Below are 24,348 nucleotides of genomic sequence, written 5' to 3'. Positions count from 1 at the left end.
TACATTTTTTGTATGTATTTACATTCCTTAATATTTCTCATTCGTTTTGGCATTGACCAATTCATATGCAAGACCTGATGTTTAAAGATGCTTTATTTTCCACAGGCTTTTCAACATTAACATAAATTGAAATACAACTATAAGACAAACGTAGGTGACAAATCTGAGTTTGAATGTAAATGTGCTAATGTATATCTTTAATTAAATGTTCTGTGAGTCTTTTCTATTCGTCTGTTGCACACGGCTCTGGGATGCGACAGAATACAACTCTGCAACATATCTGAATGCTTGGAGCGTAAAATAAGAATCAAACAACCACAAAAAGTGTTTTTGTTATGTGTATGTATCACAACATATATTACTGCAACATTGCACTGGTTTTTATATAAGGGTGACTATAAATTAGATAACACCCACGATCAAAGACACCTTGAGTTATATCACATTTTTTAGGCGAGTCAACTTTTATGCTTACGCGAATGATTGCGCACCAAACAGTTCACCCACATTGGCCACACACACACTTGTATAACCGTTTAGATAACAGTCGGTCTTACTGAGCCGCTGTGAGCCAACCATCGGCACCGCTTCATTCACCGGCAGCAGCGTCGTAGTGATTTGCTCCCGCCTCTCGCACGCCGGAGAAAGCCGTGGGTTTCCACGTGAAACCGGTGACATCCTTATGTAAAAAGATTGACAGCACTAGAGACCGATCGCAGCGCGGGGCGGCAGTTACCGGAACCGCCCCCGTGGAGGCGGGTAGAGCCTATTGGTTCAGAGCACTGTGAAGTAGAGACGGACGGCTCTCCGGACCAATAGGCGAATAGCTGGAGGAGGAGCTCAGGGAGGAGCTCGAAATGAGGTCACTGCCTGCTCCGGAGATGCAGGGCAGAGAGCCGGTGTGTCTGGAAACCGAAACGGGAGAGAGCAGTGTGTCAGACCAGCCTAGGACCGGCGGTACCCTTACGCTTTCTCTCGTCGGGATTCAACCATAAAGAGCTCTAAACCAAGACTTTCTTTCACAAAGACACCGACATCGGGAGAGGCTTTGCGTTTTGTGAGGTTGGTGGAGTTTTACTTATATGCGCGAGCTGTAACTTGCACTATATGTCTTGCTGTGTGGTAAAGACGTTTTTAAATGTGACAGATGACGATATCACCACCGTTAAGGAGTTGTGCTCTGAATATGTAAGATACTATGAGGGCGTGAAGCGTCAAAGTTGCATAACTGTGTCAGTGTGAGGGTCAATGCCGGTCAGTGTGCTACAGCAGGCTACCCAGCCCTGCCCACATGAGCGCGAGGACTCGAGTCCATTGGTGAAGGGATAAAGCTGAAATACCACCAGTGACCTGCGCTCCAAGGGACTTACATTTACATAAGGAGAGTAAATGCGTTATGCAGTGCAATGGATTCCATATCGCGGTGCTGCGGAGTGGTTAAAGAGCAGGGTTGACAGGAATAACTGTGGTGGAGATGTCAGTCACATATGGTGCATTGTAGACGTGCTTTCTGGTGTCGCTGTCACATGAAAACTCCAGCCTTACATAAAGAGTCTACTGCAGCAGCAGCAGCACATGGCACAAGTTCATACGCAGCACCGATTTTGCTGAGAATGTGCGAGACGTGAGCTATGGTTTTCCCCGAAGAGATTGTCATCATGCTGTGATGGTTGAGTCGGGCGGTTTGCGTAGCTGCCTATGAAGGGGAAAGATCTTACATAAAGGCTAGATTGCCTCCTGGAAACATTCATTCAGTCATTATAACTTGTTTTGACAACAAGCAACTAAGTACTTTTGGTCAACTATTATAGTACACATTTGTGATACTGGAACTTAACAGCTAAAATATCTTGTATCTCTTCTATGTGTCAACTTTTCTGGAAACATGAGGGGGCGCCTATTTTCATCCTGATGACACAATACATTTTTAACATTATGTTAAGAGTTTTAAAAATGGTTATAGAAAGGTTATAGAATTTTCTCAGCAGGTCATAAATCTGAAAGGATGATGACTATCCCCTTAAAACTTGACAGTGCTAAGCATTGCTGGAGTTTAAACCAAACAAAATCATTCACATCATTAAAATACCCTTTACTGCTCAGTGTTTCAATAATTGAATGCTCTCAAGTACTTTTACCTTTACCTATGGTTATAGGCTACTGGCTTCAACTTCGCCAAAAGGACCATAAAGCTAAGTCAAGGAAGGAGCAATCCAAAACTCAGCTGTTGGTGATACAAATGTTGCTAGTATGTGTTTAAGCACATCAGTCTTGATTTTGGTAAAACATTCAGTATTTAGCATTGATACATGGATCTTAATTTAACAGCACCATGCAGTATATCAGATGGGGCTGCAGCCATATTCAGCTTTCCCTTGGTGATTGGAAAGGGTGGAAGCGAATGAGTGACGCATGTAAGGTTGGCAAGGGAGAAGTCATTCAGACCTGTTTATCTTTCTGTTGCAATCACTTCCCCACCCACTATTGCAGCACAAAAGGAGGTGCCTGCAAATTACTTAATGTCAGCAAACTTTATTCAATGATTGGATGGATGCCCTCAAAGCAGATCATTTTCCAGGACAGTCTAACATGCATATGGTTTTTCATTTTTAAATGTGGTATTTCAAGTTGGAAAGGTGCCACAGCATCTGTGCAGCATTTTGTGTGGGCACTGAATATATATATTTTCCTGTTAGTGGCTCTATGTGGAGTTCACTGAACTTTGGTGGTCGATGTATTTGAAGACAAAAATGGCAAAGTTAATCTTTCCTCTGTAATGGGACAGGTCCTTTTCGTCTTGAACATTAAGGCCTCTGTTCTTTTTGTAGCCACTAGGAAAATGGATAAAGCCTTGGGTGGTCTTGGACGGTGCAGCACAGTGTGCATCTGATCCATTACGACTCTTTAAGATATCACTGAAGATAGATGTAGGTCAGTGAATGAGGAAACAACCCCAAAGAGCAACCTCAGTTATCTCTGCACGTGAAAAATGTGACAGCACTTGTTGTCTTTTGGATAGTTTGGATATTAACAACTAAGTTTGCATGCACACAAAAAATCCAAATTATATGTTATTCTTCTCCCTATTTAAATGTGATTTCTCAAAGAGAAATAGCCTGATCCTTTCAGAGACCTGGTGAAGAGTTTAGTAATCAGTAGTAATCTAGTTTTAAGGTTTCTTCTCCTTCTAAGGCCTTCAGGAAACACCATTTATGTGAAATTTCAGAAAAGTAAAAGTGTCACTGATGACATTTTTTGTACTTTTTTTTTTTTGAGGACAAAGGTTTCACCAAAAACTGAAAGAGTTACATTTTGTCTTAATAAAAGCAGTGGTGTAATAACTTTGGCTGAATAAGAATCAGTACAAAAGTATGAATGGCATCAGGAACTGTCTAATCAGAGACCAAAACTCTTATAAAGCTTTCAGTGCTAACTTTTGGGATTGAAATATAATACCCAGCCCTGATCAGAGTCTTTAAAGCTTTCAACCACATATCAGTGAATGGAACTGGCTCAGGTGTCATCACGTGTTGCAGTTGTTTAAGTGACACACCCCCTTTTAGCCTGCTATGATAACTGAAAGTATGCAGTGTTGTAGTAGTAGTGAATAGTTCAAGATGGTGACTACACGCTGTAATTAACGCGTGACGTGAACATTTTACCGGACAAATGAAAATGTGAATATTTTATGATGTTGATTTTCACAAAATGAATGTGATGATGATGAAGATGAATGAATTCTGAGAAGGTCTTTTATTTGGTGAAAATAATCAGTCTGAATATTTCCTCTGGAAAAGATCAGCTACCCGAAAATAGGAAATATAGTGAGCAGGGTAGGACACACTGCTCACAGTCAAGTGTTGTGAAATGAAATTACAGCTAGAGAGGGAGTTGTTTTTAGAACTACAACCTTTTCAACCCAAAGCCTTTGTTTGTTACCTAATTCAAATTATTTCAAGGCTAAATAGGATTATATAAATGTTGCCTGCTACAGTTAGTACAGTTGGTTTAATCAATGTTTCAATATTAATAAGAATATTTTGTGATATTGATACATATCGCAATAAATACAAGCATGAAATAATAAATGTTAAGCATTAAAATATTTCCTGTAGTCGTCACTGCTAGTACTGATTAAGAACAGTAACATGTTTGAAAATAAGGATGAGGCAGAAGAAGATCATTATAAAATCTCTCTCAGAAGATACAGCATTGACTAGAACTAACAATATAATCACAATTTAATTTCCCTCCCTGATTATAACCTTAGCTTTAATGGTTTCATGACTGAATGAAGTGTTCCTGCCTTTTTACAATGAAGAAGTGATTTTTTTTTTTTTTTTAATTATCTCTCTTCAAGTCCCCTCAGATTCAGAAAGTCCAAGTGAGCAACATGTTCCCACCAGGTGAAGATTCTGTTTCGATTTTTTTAAATGCATTAAACTGACAGAAAGGGACCCAGAGGAGTGATGCACATCCTGTGATTGTGTTATGTTTCTCATCTTGCCTTGTTAGCCACCTGTTCTTCGCTGTACCTGCTTCCGTGTTGGATGTAACTGCTTCCTAGATCGATGCACTTTGACAGGCAAAGCATCATAACTGACATTTGAATGGCCTGTGTTTATAGATCATGCAAAACTAGTTGAAGACTGAAAAGTGTCACTGCAGCAATGTCACATGCTAGAGAAGAATATGCATCAAGCTCCCTGTGAGGTAACTCAGTTTAAAATGATTTCTTAGTGGGCACACAGGAAATCCACACCACTCTCTCCTCCACTTCCTCCCCTGCAGCAGCTCAACAGGATGAAATAGATTTAGTTAATGACACGAATAAAGACAATAATCGCTTATGTTGAAGTCGCCTCAGGTTACCCTTACTGCAGAGGTGGATTGGACATTTACAGGCAGTTATCAGAAATAGTAAACAGGTGATTTGCAAAAAGTAAATGTTAATGACTGCTGTTCTTGTTCTTTTAAGCAAGTTCAATTTTGAGCGTCAGCTCTATTTTGAGTAAGTTATCTGTTTCTGTAAACATATAAATGAAGTGGGTCCGTTCAATAAATCATCTCGATTTTTTTTGGGTGTTGAGTAAATATTTAATCCATGCAAAATGAGTGCTGGAACATGACGTAGGGTCAAACGAGTCAGACTGGTTCGTCTGCAGCTGCTCAAATCTCTTCTGTTTTTTGTCTTTTATCTTTTCTCTTATTTCAGTTCAAGTTTAATTCAGTGCACTTTTATGAAACAGTGTTACCAAAACAAAGACCTACATTTACATCAATATGTGTCTCTCGGCTAAATTTAAACATAGAATCTGTGTACATTAGCTTCGAGACAGTTAAGGCAGAGCATCTAGTCCTGTGACAGAACTACACAACAGATAGGGATGTTGTTCTGTCACCCACGACAATATTGAATTTTACTAATGTGGGTGCAGAAATTGGAAATCAGGTATTGGCTTACTTTCACCATTTCATTGAAGGACGAAGTGAAGAATATCTCAGAGTAGAGGAGGAAGTGTATCTCTGTCTATCTGCCACGTCTCAATTGCTAAATGAGCTTGTATCTGGTCCAAGTTTAGATCGTCTCTCTCTTTATCTCTCTCTCTCTGGCCGTCTGCTGGTATCAAGCCAACAGATTTGGCGTGATAACAAGCTAATGAGGTGAATGTCTGGCAGTTGCAGTAGTTTGTAACCAGGGTGATCTCTTGGACTTTAGGAATATCGGGCACATTGGCGGTCAACTCTTTAACTTTGAACCAGACAGAAGCAGTTAAAGTAGCTGCCAGGAAACTTCTCTGTTCAACAAAAACCCCAGTCAGCAGTCTGTGCAGAATGTTCAGCAAGTGCAACATGTTGGCTGAGTAATATAAATAACATGGTCCACTACGAGTAATAGAAAACTTTCTATGAAGTGGCGTTTTATCTTATTCTGCAGAAAATAGCTTACCAGTGCTGGGCTTAAGTGTTGCACTTTGCACAGAGGACAAATCATTGCCAAACTCCTTGCTCCAGTTTATCTTATCCAAGCAGTCTCCAAACTATTGAACCCCTGTTTGCTCACTTGTTTCTTCTTGATCGTCTCGGTCATTTTGCTGTATGTTGACCCAGTTCACACAGTGGCATGGATGTTGGGGGAAAAAAAACCCTACTTGGCAGGTCAGTGATAAGCACACTGGTGATTGTGGACTCACTGCTCTCTGCCATCTGAAAGGCCCAACAGATTGGTTGATTATTAATGGAAATATCTTATCACTGTCATTTTGCCATGTAGTTTTGGCATGATCATGAATCGTGTTGCGTCATTCATGGGCCTCTCTGACATCCAGCTGATACTGGTCTTCAGCTGCAGCACACATGCAGGTTTCTAATTAAGTAAGTAAGTACAAAGTCAGGAAGTCAGTGTTGGGCTGCTGCTGTTTCCTCAGCCTCCCCTCTGCACAAGGAGCTAATTTATAGAAGAGACTCAGAGAGTCTTTTGATTCCCCTTTCGGTACCTTACCTAGTATTTCTAGAATTGCTAATTTGACTGATTTTGGGGCTTGTAGTCCTCAATTTTTGTCCAGTTTCTTTAATATGTAAGTCTGTTTAATGTGTAAACACATTTCAAACATTCTAATTGTGAAATATCAAATCTGTCTTTGCTTGTTCATTGCTTTTGAGTACAATTTGTATAATTTGTCCCATGTTCTTTTTTGTTTTTTAGAGTAAATAAGACATAGACAGAGGGGGAGAGGTGGGGAGAGCCAACTGTTTAACTGCAGCTCTGAACTTGATCGATCAGGTGCTCTGTAAATAGAAAGTAAGTCAGGATGAGCTTCGCAGAGCATATGACCATTATACGATAAAATGTTCAATAAGAATGTTCTTAAAACAAACAAGAATGCTGACAAATCCAGTGTTTTACATTTGGACATATGTTTGTCAAGACTTTTTGCATCAACACCATCAAGTTCATGAGGCTTTAAAGCTTTTCCCCTTCAGTCAGCCACACTTGTCTGTTGTGAAGCATTTCCAACACAACATACGCACATACTGTGAACGCACACAGTCGAACTCACCACTTTCAACAGATCATTAGCAGATAAGCACAACATGAGCGTCACACTGGGAAAAGCCTACGTAAAAAAAATGCACTTGAAAAACATGTGCTTGCATGGGCTTGACACTTAAGACTAACTTAGTTAGACTAAATAACCACAGGTACACATCCCCATAGAGCTCAGGAGAATTAAGGAGGGTGTCTTCCGTCAGAGTAGAAAAAAGGATTTTTTCCATCGCAGGGCAGAGAAGAAGGCATGTCACGACTTAGGCAAGGCTGGAGGTTATACCAGGACACCCGGGCTTGTGGCTTTCATGTGACTTTAACATGTTGCCCAGAAACAGAATTATCTGAGCGATATCCCTTTTTCCCCCTGTGCTCTAAATCTCAAGGTTGACCACAATTAACAGGTCAGATTAATGATCGCATCACTAAGAATTCAATTTGGTGACTTTACTGCAAATATGTCCAGGCTAAAGTACAAAAGTACTTCACACAGAGACAGTCTTATGAACCGTGGGTTACATTACATCACTATGGTATAATTAGCATAATTCTATGTCATTATACGCTGGAGCAGCACATACTACCTTTTTTATATCAAAGAGATGGTCTTGAACTTTAGTACATGTGACTCTCATTATGGTTCTTGCCAGATAGATTTTACTTAATAAATTCTCTTTGGAAATAGTAAGTCGGTCTCTCAGTTGCTTCCATTGCTCTTTAGTTTGTCATTAACCAAAATTATGAATGCACAGTTGTTGGTCATTGTGGTATTTTTAAACTGCATTTCCCTGTGATCACTTGACATACAGTTCTGCCACTGCTGTAAGTCTTGTAATGTCTTTTTCTGTAGAAGATCTGTTGAAAACATCTGACTTTCTTTCTCTGGTTATCATGGTTACTGCCCAGTTGTCCTTGTGTTTATATAGCAAACAGAACACTGTTGATGCTCCCAAAAATGTAACACATGTCTCTTCCTGTAACCAGAAGAAATTTCCACCCAACACTGGGTTGTTTGAACAGACAGTCACGCATGCCTCTTTCTCAGTCTGCTGAAATCTGGCATTTATATAGCATCATTACCTGCTTTTGTACAGGGCAGTGTTTAAAGTCCTTCTTGCTGCATTACACACCTGCTTGAAGCCACAGAAAATGGGGCCAATGTTCCACACTGTTGGGTAGCAGCCTATGGTGGCATTCAGATAAACGCTGTCTGGTGTTTTATGTGTCCCAGGGTGGATGATCTTTTGAAAGGGTTGGAAGGCTCAGATGAGACGGAGTGACTGTTCTGAAAGGCCACACTGTCTGTACAAGAGCATATTTTCACTGGACATCAGAGAGGTGCCTGCAGGGCTCTGCAGAGGTCAGGGGTTATGTGCTCTGATATCACACCAGACAAAAGACACATTTTTGAAGGAGGATTGGTGAAGCATTGATTTATGTCTCAAATCATTTTTAACTGTGTGTGTGCTTGTGTGTGTGTGCATGCAAATTGCGTCATGCGTTGAAGCACCCTGCCAGTGTTTTTGCATGTTTAGACTAATGCAATACGAGCCATGCATACTTTGCATATTGCTGACCATTTTCAAAAGCATGCAAATTTATATTGGGTTCTTTTCCACTAGGTGGCCACTGATTTCAGTTCATGTCAATATGGCATTAAAATGTTCTTGCAGAGACTTGAAACTTATTTGACATAGGTGATTTGTTTTAGTCACCATACTGGTATTTCTTTATTTGAACACTAATTAACATTGGCTAATTATCTGTTGCAGTCATACGATTCCACCTTACTGTATTTCTTCTCAATCATGTTTTCTAAATACTAAAAAAGATGCATTACTTACGTTACTACTTCAGTACTAACATGTATAATCTCCTTCTCTCAACAGATCAATCCGCTTCCTCTTTGATTCAGTCCGGCAACACCCTTGTGAAAATGGGGTGATTGTGTTCTTTCATCATCTATTTAACTAACCTGGAACAAGCCCAGGACAACACTCCTCCTGATGTCAGAAGATTCAGACTCCAAGCCCTACCGCTTCCCGGTGCTGGAAGACGAGGATGGAGCCTCTGGGCGCAGAGTGTCCGCCTCATGCAGCTCCATGCCAAGGGGGGCCTCAGGGTGCAGCTCCATGGCACAGCTGCACAGGATGGGTGGCTACAACCAAGGCGGGCCTGACCTAGGCCTCCCCTCGGAGGGCAGCGACAGCAGCGGTCAGGACCCTCCAGCCTCACCGCACAACCATCGCAAGAATGCCCGCTCCCGATCAATCCCCGAGGAGGACGTGGAGATGAAGAGCAGTGGGTCCAGCGGGAGTGGAACCGAATCACACGGCAATGAAAGCCACGGCAACGAGAGTCATGGCAACGAGAGCCACGGCCATGAGTCAATGGGCAGCTCCAATGGCAACAGTAAAGACTCTGCCCTGCTGGAGTCTTCTGAAAGCAACAAGAGGTCAGTGGTGGTTGTGGGAACGATGAAGTCATTAGTGAGCCCGTGTTTTTTCTTTTTTGGCCTGCTTACTGTGGATGTGAGTGTAAAAGAAAGTGGGAAAGAGAGGCTACTACTTGTTAGCACACTGTACAAGAAGCCTCCCTGTATCCAGTGATCTTTGGTCTGGTCAGCACTCTTTGGTGACAATACATCGAAGTCTTGATTCCTTTTTCAAGATAAAACCCTCCTGAGCTAAACAATTTCAAAACTATGATGAGGAGGAGAGTCAGAATGAGGAGTCAGCAGCAGGAGATATTAAATGGGGTGAAGTACTGTCCTTTAAGTGAAAAGAATACCAATGTTTTGTTCAATTTAAATTATTATGCTAGAAAAATTTTGCTGGACCTCACTTCTCTTCCTGTTGCCCTCGTAGTTAACCTTGACACATTCATCTTTCCGCTTTGCCATCCGCCAACACAGTCTGGTCAGAATGAAAACAGCCATCAGCATCGGACGTGTTTGTCAGTGTTGACTAATGTCAGTGGATGAGTGAGCCAAGGCTGCTGTGACGGCCATCCAGTTTGAAACATAAGTGAGCTCGCTCCATCGGTTTCCTATGACCATGAGAGTTTTCCCCCGCTAAACTAAAAATATAAACGGAGATTGATTTGAATAATAGCTTTTAAATTGTATTTCTTTCAATGACATTCTGCCAGCTGAGCACTTCCCACAAATGACATTAAAGTAAACCTGCCCAACAGACATGTTATTTGTCATAACATTTTATTTTTGGACTCGGGCCAAGGGAGGATGAATTGAACATCATTACATTTTACTGCAACAACACGCCCTAAACCAATTCTCATGCCAGCTCATGTTACATACAAGTTATTCATGTTTGCTTCTGGCAGAGGTTTGTAGCTTGTTTGGTACAAAAATCCTCTCAAATATGTGGTAGACAATTTATCTTGTTACACACTAGGGGTGATTTCACTTTTAGGTAGAAGTATTTAGATAGGATCACACATTCTGACAGTTGAACCTAGTAGTCATTAGTGGATAATTATGGACTGTAAATCCACTTTTCAATATTTCATCAATCCATCTGCAGCTGAAACTATCTGTTGATTAATTGACGAGTTGGTTAAACCAAAATTAATCTGCCAAACATTTACTGGTTCCCGTATAAAAAAACAACGGGTTCAAATATGAAGATTTTCTGCTTTTCTTCACATCATATGTGATTGTGTCCTGAATATCTTTGGATTTTGGACTGTTGGTCAGACAAAGCAAGCAACATTGAGATGGCATTTAGGGCTCTGGCAGATTATAATACGCATTTTCTGACATTTCATAGATGAAACGATTTTGATAGAGAAAATTATTTGCAGATGAATCAATAATGAAAATAATCATTAGTTGTCTTTTTTTCACAGTTGACCTTCTAGTATCAGAAAGTATCAGAGTCATAGATTTTAACACTGGCGGCCGGGGCTACAGTATGGCTGGCCTCAGCATTACAAAAAAACTGGTGTCACGTCTGTCTTCTGTTTATTTCATGAGACAATATATACATTTTCTATGGCAATATGATATCAGATACATTCTGATTGAAGACTTGGCGACAGAGTATTTCTCTAAAATTCCCCACAACTGCGTGGACGTGACCAGATCGTGACCAAAACTATGTTCAGACACAATGTAGTCTGCCCAAGAGACATAGCGTTGGAAAAAATAAAATGACTGTCATTCCCGTTGGAAGGAGGCTGGCTTTCTGCTAATGCCAGATGGGTTGTGTCACGCTCTCCAACTCCTTGTTACTGCCATGACAACATATGTTTGTCTCTGTTTATCACTGGGCGGAGTGAGCAGAGAGTTGCCGCTGCTGCTTTCACGCTCTTTCTCTCTCACTCTCTCACCCCTCCCTCTCTTCAATTGAACTTCTAACCTTTTGTACCCATTTTTTTTTGTAAACCACTCCCTTAACTCCAAAGACTCTCTATCTCTCCCTCTCTTTCTGTATCGCCTTTTTACCATTTCCATCACTATCTCGAACTTTCTCTCTCTCTCTCTCTTTCTGCCTTATCTCTCTCGCTCATGTCATTGACCCAGCAAATTACACAGGTCACTAAATGAATTTGAACACATGACAGCCAAACTATTTCCAATGGAATTGGAATTTGTTGACTTTGGTGCCAAAAGCCATGGTATCTGCCACAAATAGCATTTCCTCTTGTCACAAAGATCCTGCCTCACACATCTGGCTGTGCATTTGGAGAGAGAGAGAGAGAGAGAGAGAGAGAGAGATTGTATTAGTGGTTGAACAATGTAGGTGAATGTACCTCTTAAAGAAACAGGCCCACATTTTTGGGCTACGTGGTCAATTGCTATCACATCCACAGTCACATGAGAAGATTTTTATCAGTCATTTTTTTCTCTGTGCATTCAGTATAGAAAAATGTTCGTCACATGTTTCACACAAACACTGGAAGGAGGAGAAAATGCCTCTGCAAGAAATGACAAACTGTTCTTTTACAACATTGAATCGCAGTGAATCAACAGAAACTAAACAAAAATTTAAATTAAAATTAAAATATAGAAATTGAAATATATAGAAATTGATCCAAATTGAGTACATATCTAAAACACAAAGTCATTGATTTCAGTATTCGCCCCCTTTATTTTGATAAATCATTAACACCAGATTACTTTTTTTCATAGCAGACGTTTGACTTTTGATAACATTAACACTGATAAGCTTGTAGGCTAATACAATGGGCCACATACACACAAACCTGAGCTGCACTATTATGAATTCAAAGGCTAAACGAACTTTACCAGATTCTTTTTTAGGAGTTTCTTTTTTAGTCAAATGAGAAATGAACAAGCTTCATGTCCTCATGCTTCCTAGTCAAAATTTTTAACACACACTGTCAGAATACAACTCACTTCATAGGCTCAACCAGTGAATATTTGGAAGTTAAAACACTTTCTCTTTCATCCAAGAGAAGACAATCTTTCGCTCAATATTGCATTTCTTGTAATCATTTATTAACACGCCACATTTTAAGCCCACTGCAGCTCCTCTGCGCCTTATTAATATGCAGTTGACCCCCCCTGTTATTCATGCCTCTTAACTGTAATGAGATATCTGACATGCACCCGATGAGGTAAGAGGTCAGATTGTCAGTGGAAGGTTTCTATTTGAACAAGGCCACCTTGCCCTGATCTTTACCTTGAGCAGAGACTCCTCTGCCTCTTTGAGAGCTCTCTTTTGGGAACATGTTTCCACGACTCACAGACTTACTACAACGGTGTGAATTAGCCTACTGAACACAAATACATGTCCAGTCTAAAACCAGCTGTTGCATTCTAGTGCACTGAAGGTTATATTTGATAGGATTAGATACCTTCTAGTGCCTGGAGAAGCTATTTGTAGAGGTGTTTTCTCTTCTTAGCCAGGTAAGCAGGTTATACATAGTAGCCTGAGTTGTAGCTCAGGTGAGTCAGTATCTCACAGCTGTTTATAGTCTCAAGTTAAGCTTGTCAGCTAGTACAGTGGACAACATACACACACACACACACACACACACACACACACACACACACACACACACACACACACACACACACACACACACACACACACACACAGTTCAGTGGACTGCCTAGCCACTGTTTGAATCTAACTTTGTTGTATTACTACCACAGATACACGGTTCCTAAAACTATGGGTGTCTTTCTGTGCGTTTACTCTTGCTTATTGATGTTCTAGAGTCTTTGGATTGCTCTTCTTTTTTTGCATGGAAACAAATACCAACACATTCAGATGTTTCCCAGTCTCCTGGTGCCTAATACACTGTGCATGCTGGACTGATGCTGAAGTATAGTTGCTGTAGAAATCATTGTTTACTTCCTTTAAAAGTAAGATGATAAAAGTCCACTGAACTCAGTTATTATCACTATTACCTACACTGTTGTGTCCCAATAACATACTAATAGTACTTTACTGTTTTATACTAACAGGAATTGACATTCATCTATTTGGAACGTCACCGCCAATTAAAAGAAAGCAAAATGTGTTCCCAAAGAAAAGATTTAATACTTTTTTGTGTTCTGTCTCCTGGCCATCCACAATTTATGTAATTTCTTTTGCAGCTGTGAGTAGCTCCTTCACTTCCTTTGTGCATAGCCTTGAGGGACACCAGTGTACATCAACAGCACACTCCAAAACCCAGCAGATTTAGTATGCATACTGACTTTTTTTAGTATATATATATTTTTTGTCAGTATATACTGAAAATGTACTTATAATTAGTATGCAATATGGGATTGGGTCAAAGCTTTGGTTTTGACATTTCTCCATCATGATAAAGGTCTGTTAACAAAGTCACCTTGGGCAGACTAAACTATTTCTCTAACTAAGTCTCACTCTAATACATGCTCAGTCTGTCTTGTCTAAAACCAGCTGTTGCATTCTTGTGCACTGAAGGTTATATTTGTTAGGATTAGATACCTTCTTGTGCCTGGAGAGGCTATTTGTAGAGGTGTTTTCTCTTCTTGGCCAGGTAAGCAGGTTATACATAGTAACCTGAGTTGTGGTGAGTCAGTGGTTCTGAGGGCTGTCGATTTTAGTGTCTTAGTGCGGTGTTAAGCTTGTAGGTTAATGCAGTGGATCACACACACACACACACACACACACACACACACACACACACACACACACGGATACATACACACTCTCAGCTGCACACAGACTTTCTACATGAGTCTTACTTCATTGTGTTTCACCACAAATATGAAATTCTTTCCTGTTTTTGAAAGGATTTGACAGACCTGCAGATACAGAAACAGGGATGAGAAAGAGACAACAACTTGTAAAGTTTGACAAAACACATAAAGGTCCACTTACTTCACCTCTTCCAGAACTTTCAAAGCCATCTCACAGTCTTTCTTAGTGGTTGGGGTTTGCACAGTTATCGTCCTAGTAGTTATCATGACAGCTGAGAAAACACTATCCGCTGAGGAAGACCATTCAATGTGTTGACAGCTCTGGAAAAAAGAAATCTACTTTTGGCAAACTACTGTTTCCAAGGTCTAGAATGAACTTTCACACTATACATGGAAATATTCTTTATGAGTACAACATTTCTTCAAAATAACCAATAGAGAACTCCGGGATGGCAGAGAAGGGACATGTCAAGAAAGTGACTGCAATAAAGATGCCTAGTTTTAAATGTTTAACATGTACTTAATGCTTTTTGGTGGAAAGAGTAATTAATGTATTTTAGATATTTACTTTTTCAGGGCACCAGAGCTGTTTTCAGCTGTGCTGCTGCTCCTATTTAGAGCCCTGATTCATGCTGTATTGGTGCTTTCCTGTAGTGAACCCTTTGAGCTACAGATGCACTTAGTCCTCAAGGAGGTGAGACTGACCTCGCATTTGGAGTGTGGTTTCTTTTGTAGCCTAGCTTCTAAATGAGAGGTGTGACTGCATCCACACAGTTCCCCATTTATTCCACAAAGGCAGAAATCAGCAAATCTTTTTTAGGCTCACCCCATATTGTGAGCTTGAGTATACTTGTTTTTTTATTATTAGGTAACTTGAGCACCTTAGCAACACAAGGTGTCTCAGCTCAGTGAGAAGGAGACACATGTATGAAATTTGTGCTTCAGAAATATCAGACAATTATGCAACATTTTGTACACAGTTAGTCGTCTGTCAGATTATGTAATTTTTATTAAATTTTAGTTTAGAGGAGTTTAAGTCTGAACTAAATTAGAGTCAGTTGCAAGTCTCTCCCTCTCTCTCTTTGTGTCTCTCTTTGAGTTAATTAAAGTAATTTTTTTGCTCCATTTTGTTGCAAAATCTTCAATTGTCCTTCTGTCCCCCACAGCTCGAACTCCCACAGTCCGTCTCCTCCCAGCAGCTCAAATGCCTTCAGTCTGCTGAGCTCAGAGCAGGACAACCCTTCAACCAGTGGATGCAGGTTAGTGCACCGACCACCCCTGCACTGTAACCCTGAAAACACTTGTTGTCGCTTCACAGGACAATGTTCTCATTCTTAGTTTACCACTAATACTACCTACCAAAATGACTAAAGGGCTAAAATACGGTTTACATTATAAGTTATCGATCATTTCCTTTATTCAATGTATTTTTAGGGACTGTTCTCCTTGTTGCAATATCTGACTTGCCGCTGTGAACGTGTATGTGATTGTGCAACTTACAGTAGTCAGGAGTCCGCCAAAGCCAAGACCCAGAAGGAGGTGATTAAAACTCTGAAAGAGCTGAAGCTTCACCTGCCCTCTAAGAAGAGACACAGTAACAAGTCCACCACACTGAACACCCTCAAGTACGCACTGCGCTGTGTCAAACAGGTTGAAGGTAAATGCTTTCACATCCTCCTGTCTGTCTTCTCTCTTCACAGTACTTATTTCAGAAGTAAATTCATGCATTTCACTATTATTTGTACCACAAGAATGTATTTTCTTTGGGATTCAGGAATCATAGTAGCTAAATGAGATCCAAAACAGAAATGAAAACATAACTTTGCGCATGAGGGAACATTTATCAGGCAGTTCTGCAATAGTCAGTAAGTAATGGTCTGTAGAGGCTTAATTCTACCCTGTTGAAATGTTAACAGATGGGCGGGTAGAAGTTCAACAGTACAGTCTGGTTGTTTATATGACGCATTTTAGTGTAGCACAGAGACATTATTCATCGTTAAAAAATGTCTGTGACTTCAGTCTGAATAGATCATCTTTCTATGGACTCTTTAACTGGTACATTATTATTGTTTTCATTAAAATATATCAGTTTCCCCATACCATATTCCGTATTGTACATTATGTTGTGACCAGACTTTGATAAAATCACTGTGCGTCTTGCAGCTAATGAGGAGTATTACCAGCTGCTGATGATCAATGACAGTCAACCTTCAGGCCTGGATGTATCCTCTTATACAATAGAGGAGATAGACAGCATCACTTCTGAATATACCCTCAAAAACAACGTGAGTCATTGAATTATCTTTCAAATAACACCTGCATGTACTGGTGTTGTGTTTTTCACCAAAAATGTTTGGGCCGTTGGTTTTATCCCAGTTTGCATTTTGTCTCTCCAACAGGACATTTTTGCAGTAGCAGTGTCTCTCAACACAGGACGGATAGTCTACATTTCTGATCAGGCTGCCTCCATCCTCAACTGCAAAAGAGATGTGTTCAAGAACACCAAGTTTGTGGAGTTCCTGACGCCGCAGGATGTTAGTGTGTTCTACAGCTTCACAACGCCTTACCGCCTGCCCTCCTGGAGCATGTGCACTGGAGCAGGTACATATATAACAGCTACACCTCTCTCTGCAGGCACGGTGTCAGTAATAAAATCAAGAGGAGGGTGACTGTGATATAGGAAGATCATTCACACTGTCTTTAAGTATTCTTCATTATTGCATACATTATCAAAAATGTATTGGAGAAATAAATGACTGTGAATGAGATCCCTGGATAGCAAGGTTGCTTGGCGACAAGTCAGTGAAGCACATGCTGTGATAAACATGGAGCATCAAGTTCAAGTTGACCTGACCCTAGTCATTCATTAAACTGATGATTGCCCCTTTCAGCCAAGCTGGATTGAGTAGACTGAGATGACTCAGATGCTGAAGCTAAAATAGGAAAGTCAAATGGGAAAGATTTTTAGCCCAACAAGAAGTTCACAGAAGGATAAAACCACAATTAACCAAACACAGTCTGAATTCTATTCATTCATTTCATTTTTCCATCATCTCTTTATATCTTCAGTTTAACTGATAATGCCCAGATTGACTTCTTGGTTACCTTAAATATTTTCTACACATCAGACCCCGAGCTGCACTTAATCTGTTGTGGTTTGCCACCCATATGCCTGGACATATGTGGGCTAGTGTACTAAATTAAGATTAGACGTTAAATGCATTGCATTAAAATGCAGAGTGTTTTTTAATGGAATTAATCAAGGCTTGGTCGCCTGCCGGAGCTGAGACCCTGGCTTCCATTGCGGCCAGATCATGTTTCTTTTGAATTAAAACATTTATTTTTCCCGTTTCAGAGTCATCCCCGTCTGACTGCATGCAGGAGAAGTCCTTCTTCTGTCGTATCAGGTGGGTGGGTGTTTGGTTCAAACACCGTGTCAGGCCATCTGCTGCTCGTACCTGTTCGTAGTTTTTATTCATGCTTTCATTCCACTCTAGATGTTTTTCAATTAGTTTGTGACATCACATGCTTGTGAACTGTAATCAGATGCTTTTTCCAGGCCAGTGTTATACATATAGGCAGGCAGACACACACACACACACACACACACACACACACACATTAAACACACACCTCACTGTTCTTGTTAGGACTTTCCATTGACATCATTGTTTCTTTCATTCCAAACCCTTCCACATGCAAAACTTTGAATCTAATTCTCACTCTGATCTCAGGACTCACCTGTAAAAATGACTCATCACTGTTTTCATCACACTTTCAAACGAACAGAATTTACAAAAATGCACACATTTGCATTAACTGTACACAGACATGGATGGAAAAATAGCTTAACACTGCCCCCTTGTGTTCAATCACTTCCACAAATCAAAAATCCACAAAATTTGATGCAGATTATTTGAGAAGATGTTTAATTTGGTTTAATCTAACTTTTCTTTTAACTAATTTCCAGTGGTGGAAAGGAGTGCGAGGGTGATCTGCAGTACTATCCGTTCCGCATGACTCCCTACCTGATGAAGGTCCAGGACACAGTACATGCTGAAGACCAGTTCTGCTGCCTCCTGCTGGCAGAGAGAGTTCACTCTGGTTATGATGGTAAGAAACTGACTGCAGGTTTGAGATGCCAGTTAATTAGTCAAACTGCTCAGTTATTATACTGTATACTGTATATTGTACTAAGCACATTTATAAAAATAATGTCAGATTCGCTCAAGTAGTTAAGATCTGGGAAAAATGTTGTTACTTTGAAGCAGATAATATGTAATCAAGTCAAAAGTAGTATTAAAACTTAATTTTGTACTCCTGCTGACTTTCAAAAGCTTTCTGAACAAGTGCCAATTCTATTTGAGATAGCATAGACCTTAATAATTAAATTCTTTTCTCCACGTTAAAGCACCCAGAATTCCAACAGACAAACGCATCTTCACCACCACACACACTCCGAGTTGTGTGTTTCAGGATGTGGATGAGAGGTAAGTCATGGAGGGATGTTTTTTACCTCTGAGCTATGAAGTTCTGAGTATTTTACCTAACTATCACAGGATAATAGAAGTAAAAGAGTGATTTGTCATGTGTTTTGTGCGTATCAGGGCGGTTCCTCTCCTCGGGTACCTCCCCCAGGACCTGATTGGCACACCCCTTCTCCTCCACCTGCATCCCAATGACCGACCGATCATGTTGGCCATTCACAGAAAGAGTGAGTCCACAGAATTAAATAGACGAAGGAGAAATGTCTTGTGTCTGCACTGGAAATCTGTCCCCATCATGATCTGACTGTGTTATTTTGGCTTTCTCTACAGTTCTTCAATACGCAGGGCAACCATTTGACCACTCGTCCATCCGGTTCTGTGCACGAAATGGAGAATACATTATTCTTGACACCAGCTGGTCCAGTTTCGTCAACCCCTGGAGCCGCAAAGTCTCCTTCGTTATCGGGAGACACAAAGTGCGCATGTGAGTATTAATGTCATAGTGGCTGTCACTAAACCACTCTGTGAATAGATAGGAATAATATAGTGTTTCATAGAGAGACCAGTAACTGATCTGCTGATGTGTTTTTTTGTTTATCAGGGGCCCCGTGAATGAAGATGTTTTCGTGGCCCCGGCCTCGGCTGTCAACGAGATGAAGACCATGGACTCTGACATCCAGGAGGTTACTGAGCAGATCCATCGGCTACTGCTACAGGTGAGAGAGGATAAGGAGGATCAGGACACATGATGCTAATATTTACAGCTGAGGAATTAGAGCAACATTTTACTTCCAAAAAACAAATTTAAAAAAAAAGTCAATAACAGACCACAACAGGGTTGAAATTGTAGAAACAACCCTAAAATCTTAAGGACCCAAAAGAAACTAAAAATCTAACAAGAAGCCACGCATTAATTATTTTAGGCAGTGCTACATCCCCTTTTAATTCTTCTTGTTAAGTCTCTCTCTCTCTTCCCTCTCTATATCTGTGATCAGCCGGTTCATAACAGTGGGTCCAGTGGCTACGGTAGTCTGAACAGAAACGACCACCTTTTGGGCATTACCTCCTCTAGCGAGAGCCTTGAAAACGGCAGCGGGAGCAAGACGCGACAAGAGGAGGAGGAGGAAGTGAGCGGCAAAGCCAGACCCGTGAGTAAACCCAAATACTTTGAGTTTAGTACAGTGTGTTCCAGCCCACGTGGTCCAGCTCGTATAGGATGATATAGCAATAGCAGATACTGTGTTGTTGAACTTTGTTCTTAGACTGAATGGCAGGATAGAGTCTAAATTATTCATAATTATCAAAATCAATGTTACCAAAATGAATTGTATATTACTGTATTTGTTTGATTGAAAAGTCTTAATAAAATGTGCTACCAACATATTTATAATCAGATACTGTGGATTCTTTGAGAGATATTGTACTGACACTTGATTCTTGTGTCACAGCGAACCTTTCAGGAAATCTGTAAGGGAATTCATCTTCAGAAGTGCCAGGAGCAGCACACGACCAAACCAGACCACAAGAAAAGCAATGGCAGTAAGTCCAGCTGATGACTACCTCCATATTTGTGTGTAAATAGTTGAGAAGGTGTGTCTAAGCCAGAGACAGTAGGAAAGCATATTTGTTGTGAAAGTGACCCCATCCTGCACTCTGCCCCTAACTCCTGCCCAGTAGAGTCTGTACAGAAGAGCCCAGCGATGGTGCGGCCCAAAGAATCAGCAGCTCCTCTCAACTGGAAGGAGCCCGGGGCCACTATGGAGGAGAGTAGGTCCTCTTTCCAGGAGGAGGTGGCCGTCAATGATCAGACCGTCTACTCCTACCAGCAGATCAGCTGTCTGGACAGTGTTGTCAGGTACAGAGATAAAGACTGATGTGATCCTGGGTTATCCTTTGTCCTTTGCAATTTATACCCAGCCTTGTACACTTCAATTGTATAGGTTATCCGCCTTGCGACACATAATCGATATGGTAAATACAATCCAGAGAAACGCTTTGAAATGCCATCAAATCACCCACAAAATATTTGACTCAAAATTCACCGCTTCTTTTGTGATGTTTCCTCCTCTTGCAGGTAACTAGTTGATAATAAGGTCACTGTGTTGTTATGATTCCTGTAGGTACTTGGAGAGCTGTAATGTTCCCATCACCATGAAGAGGAAGTGCCAGTCTTCCTCCAACACCACGTCCTCTAACTCAGACGATGGCAAACAGAAAGGATCAAACAGCATGCAGGTGTCTGAAGGTATGTTTCACCCCTTCAGTTCCTACCATGAAAGCAATAACAGACACTTATGGTCACCTCATCATACAAAGCTACGGCCTTTTAAGGCCTTGACACTCTGCCCTTTAAACTTCTCTCTCAGACTCAATGCCAGTTCCTTGTCAGTATCTCTTGTTCTCTCTTTGGCAGAACCAGCCTTGTTGAAGGATCAATCTGAGCTCTCCGCTTTGGATGTTCGAGACAAAAAGTCCAGTGACGCGGCCACAGCGGTAGTGGGCACTTCGCTGCCCCTACCTGTACCTAACAAACCAGAAAGTGTGGTGTCCATAACCAGCCAGTGTAGCTACAGTAGCACCATAGTGCATGTTGGGGACAAGAAACCTCAACCAGAGTCAGGTACAGTGCTGTGAAAGAGTGTTTGCTTCCAACCTGATTTCCTCTATTGTTGCATATTTTTTATACAAATACGTCAGATCTTCAGACAAAACATAGTATTAGACACGGGGATCGTGAGCAACGTAGTGTTATACAAAGTTATCCAAAAACCATATCACCCATCTGAAAATGTACTGGCCACTTAAAATATCAACAGGTAAAACACAATTAGCAGCAATAACTGCATTAACCATTAATTATAAATAGGTTCAAGCATCAGCGACTTGTTTTAGTGTTTTTATTTCTACATTTTGAGGATCTGAAACTACTCAGTGTGAGAAATATGCACAAAGAGAAGAAATCAGGATAGAAGCAAATGGTTTTTCACAGCACTGTAAATGCAACTTTACACCTGTATGAGTACGCGCTTCTTTCTCTGTGTCTTTGTGTGTATGTGTGTAGTTTATCAGTGGATGCTTAGCAGTCAACGTTAGTTCTACTCAGTGTGGACAAACATTTGAAGGGTTATTGGGTCCCGTCCAAAATAAGAGGTGGTGATAAGATTTTTCTTTCAATTTAATCTAAAAACTTCAGGACTATGTGATAAATATTTGGCAGCTCGACTTATCATTTCCTTCCAAATTGATTGTTAAAGTTGCAATCCATAACAAAAACAAAGCTAATGATGATAATCTAGTGTTCATCAAATAATATCTAATAGTCAATAGTAATTAATAATATCTCCAGTGTCTAACTGTACTTTGACAGTTTCATTCATTCAGTTTCCTTTTTTGTTATTGATGGTGTCCATGTATGTTCCACTTCAAGCCACAATGCTTGATGAACGTTATTTTTGTTGTTGTCCCTGTTAATGCTTAACAGTTATAATATATAAAACTCCACCCCTCCACTCACTGATTTACAGTATGTTAAAGTCCTTTCCCCGCTGTCATCCATACAGAGATTATAGAGGACGTCCCGGGAACAGGAGAGACGGCAGAATCCAGCCAGAACCCCGGGGCTCCTCCTTCTGTTGTTTTACCTCCCAGTCAGGAGCGGGAGTCCTATAAGAAACTGGGGTTGACCAAGCAGGTTTTGGCAGCCCATACACAGAAGGAGGAGCAGGCCTTTCTGTATCGCTTCAGAGAGCTCCGCGGACTCAAAGAAAACTGCTCTCAGTACCTGGAGCGCCAGAGGGAACAGATCGCCAGCGATGGTACCTCTGACCACTACACTTACACATCATACCAAAAGCCTTTAAAGGATAATGCCAGTTTATCACAATGTGTGTGTTATTTTTGTAGTTTCTATCTGTAATAATATTTAAATATTTAATATTTAATAACAAGAAGAAGTCTAACAGGGCAAGAAACACAAGATGTCAGATGTTCATACAGGTTTCAGACAAAAACTCACAGGTTAGCGAAATTACTCAACGCATTCTTTTTTATCCTCTCTGACCTCTAGCTGCACCCGCTGCTCGTTCCTGCAAGCAGGGTGGACCGGGTGCAGAGCCCACCACGCGGCGCAGCACACGGAATAAGAAGACCAAGTCAAAGCGAGCAAGGCAGACCGAGTCCTCAGACAGCACAGTGTCCCATCACAGACAACAGCTGCGGCCTCCTCTTCTAAACCACATATCGCACCTTAACCCGACCTCTTGGTCTCCCTCTGACACCTCACAGTCAACATTTCCCATGGCCTACCCCTCCGTGATGCCAGGCTACCCACTCCAGGTTTACCCCAGAGCCAGTTCTGTAGCTCCCTGCACAGACGCCACTCTACCTGGCTTTAGGGACAACCAGGCCCCCCAGGCCACTCCCTGCCCGCCACCCATACATCCTGCTCCCTACACCGCCCCCATGGTCACCCCCATTGTGGCTCTAGTCCTGCCCAACTACATGTACCCTCCAATAGCCCCTGGGCCGCCACCACCACCACAGCCGGTGTACCACGCAGAGACTGGTGGCTTCCCCACCCAAACGCAGCCTTTTTGTCAGGCTGCCTTTCCAGGCCAGGTCCCCTTCACAGCTCCACCTTCCTTCAGTGTTCAGAACCAGTTCAACTCCCAGAACCACTTTGCTCCTCAAGTGGGCTACCCGACCCCGCCGTTCTACTTCCCTCCATCCTCGGAAACCCCAAAGGCCCCCGTGGAGGGCCAGTCTCGCTCCTCTACGCCGCAGTCTGGAGGAGGTGGAGGCCCGGCCTCCCCGCCCCTGTTCCAGTCTCGCTGCAGCTCACCCCTGAACCTGCTGGAGCTGGAGCTGTGTGTGGACAGGCAGGACAGCACAGTGCTCTCTTCTGGAGGACAAGGCAATAATACGGCTGAATGGGAGAAAGGAGCGAGTGGCAACCAGGCCAAGGAGAGAGAGCTGAAGCAGGTAAACAAGGAAACAAACCTCTTTTTGGTTGCTTTCTTCTTTCCTTTTCCTCACCAAGTCTCCCAATGCTGATATTCTTCCCCTGTAACATTCTTAAATTGTCAGGATAAATGTCAATGCCTCACTGAGTTATATCATTGTGGGTTGGCTGTGCCATGTTCCCCCGAGACATTCATTCGTACGTCTCTCAGCCTTTTGGGATTTAATGCCTTCGTCACAGTGATTCCTCCACGTTATTCACAGCATTAAAGTGCAGCCGTTTTTTTGCTATTGTATTGCTATGCCATGTGTAAAGTCAAGTCAGTCTAGACTCCTCAGATGAAATGTGGCCCAGGGTGTTAACACATGATGTTATTATCCCTTACACCCTTTAGCCGTCTCTCAGTCTCCTTGGTCCACCTGGACCCTTGTATTGCGAGGGCACGCCCTGTGTCTGTGAGCGTTTGTCTTGGGATAAAGTGTGCTCTAGGCTGAGGGCTTGCAGCAAAGAGGTAGGCGAATCATCAGAAAACCTCCACACTTCTCCAATCCCATTCCTCCCCTATTCCATATGTCAGTGATACCTGTTACAGTCTCTCGTTTTTCCTTTCATTTTTAATCTTGCAATGTTCTTGTCTATCCAGTAAAACGTATTGCCAAGAGTGACATTGATTTTAACTAAAGCATGA

General features: G+C 41.5%; 1 protein-coding gene across 1 annotated transcript in view; it reads left to right on the top strand.

Moving 5' to 3' along the window:
• Window positions 1-930: 930 nt before the first annotated feature.
• Window positions 931-24,348, top strand: part of per2 (period circadian clock 2) — a 28,529-nt gene continuing 5,111 nt past the window's right edge. The window contains exons 1-20 of the mRNA XM_070919552.1: window positions 931-1,062; window positions 8,938-9,503; window positions 15,380-15,472; window positions 15,716-15,870; window positions 16,377-16,498; window positions 16,613-16,814; window positions 17,569-17,620; window positions 18,184-18,326; window positions 18,625-18,703; window positions 18,821-18,927; window positions 19,031-19,184; window positions 19,302-19,416; window positions 19,696-19,848; window positions 20,149-20,239; window positions 20,378-20,555; window positions 20,821-20,945; window positions 21,114-21,320; window positions 22,261-22,515; window positions 22,767-23,680; window positions 24,055-24,171. Coding sequence (XP_070775653.1) covers window positions 9,055-9,503; window positions 15,380-15,472; window positions 15,716-15,870; window positions 16,377-16,498; window positions 16,613-16,814; window positions 17,569-17,620; window positions 18,184-18,326; window positions 18,625-18,703; window positions 18,821-18,927; window positions 19,031-19,184; window positions 19,302-19,416; window positions 19,696-19,848; window positions 20,149-20,239; window positions 20,378-20,555; window positions 20,821-20,945; window positions 21,114-21,320; window positions 22,261-22,515; window positions 22,767-23,680; window positions 24,055-24,171 — 3,711 coding nt within the window. The 5' untranslated portion in view covers window positions 931-1,062; window positions 8,938-9,054. The remainder of the gene's footprint in view (window positions 1,063-8,937; window positions 9,504-15,379; window positions 15,473-15,715; window positions 15,871-16,376; window positions 16,499-16,612; window positions 16,815-17,568; window positions 17,621-18,183; window positions 18,327-18,624; window positions 18,704-18,820; window positions 18,928-19,030; window positions 19,185-19,301; window positions 19,417-19,695; window positions 19,849-20,148; window positions 20,240-20,377; window positions 20,556-20,820; window positions 20,946-21,113; window positions 21,321-22,260; window positions 22,516-22,766; window positions 23,681-24,054; window positions 24,172-24,348) is intronic.

The sequence above is a fragment of the Enoplosus armatus genome, chromosome 14 (genome assembly GCF_043641665.1).
Source record: "Enoplosus armatus isolate fEnoArm2 chromosome 14, fEnoArm2.hap1, whole genome shotgun sequence".
In the NCBI taxonomy this organism is placed as follows: Eukaryota; Metazoa; Chordata; class Actinopteri; order Centrarchiformes; family Enoplosidae; genus Enoplosus; species Enoplosus armatus.
The sequence above is the reverse complement of the archived record's forward strand: the minus strand, read 5'-3'. Positions and strand labels throughout refer to the sequence as shown.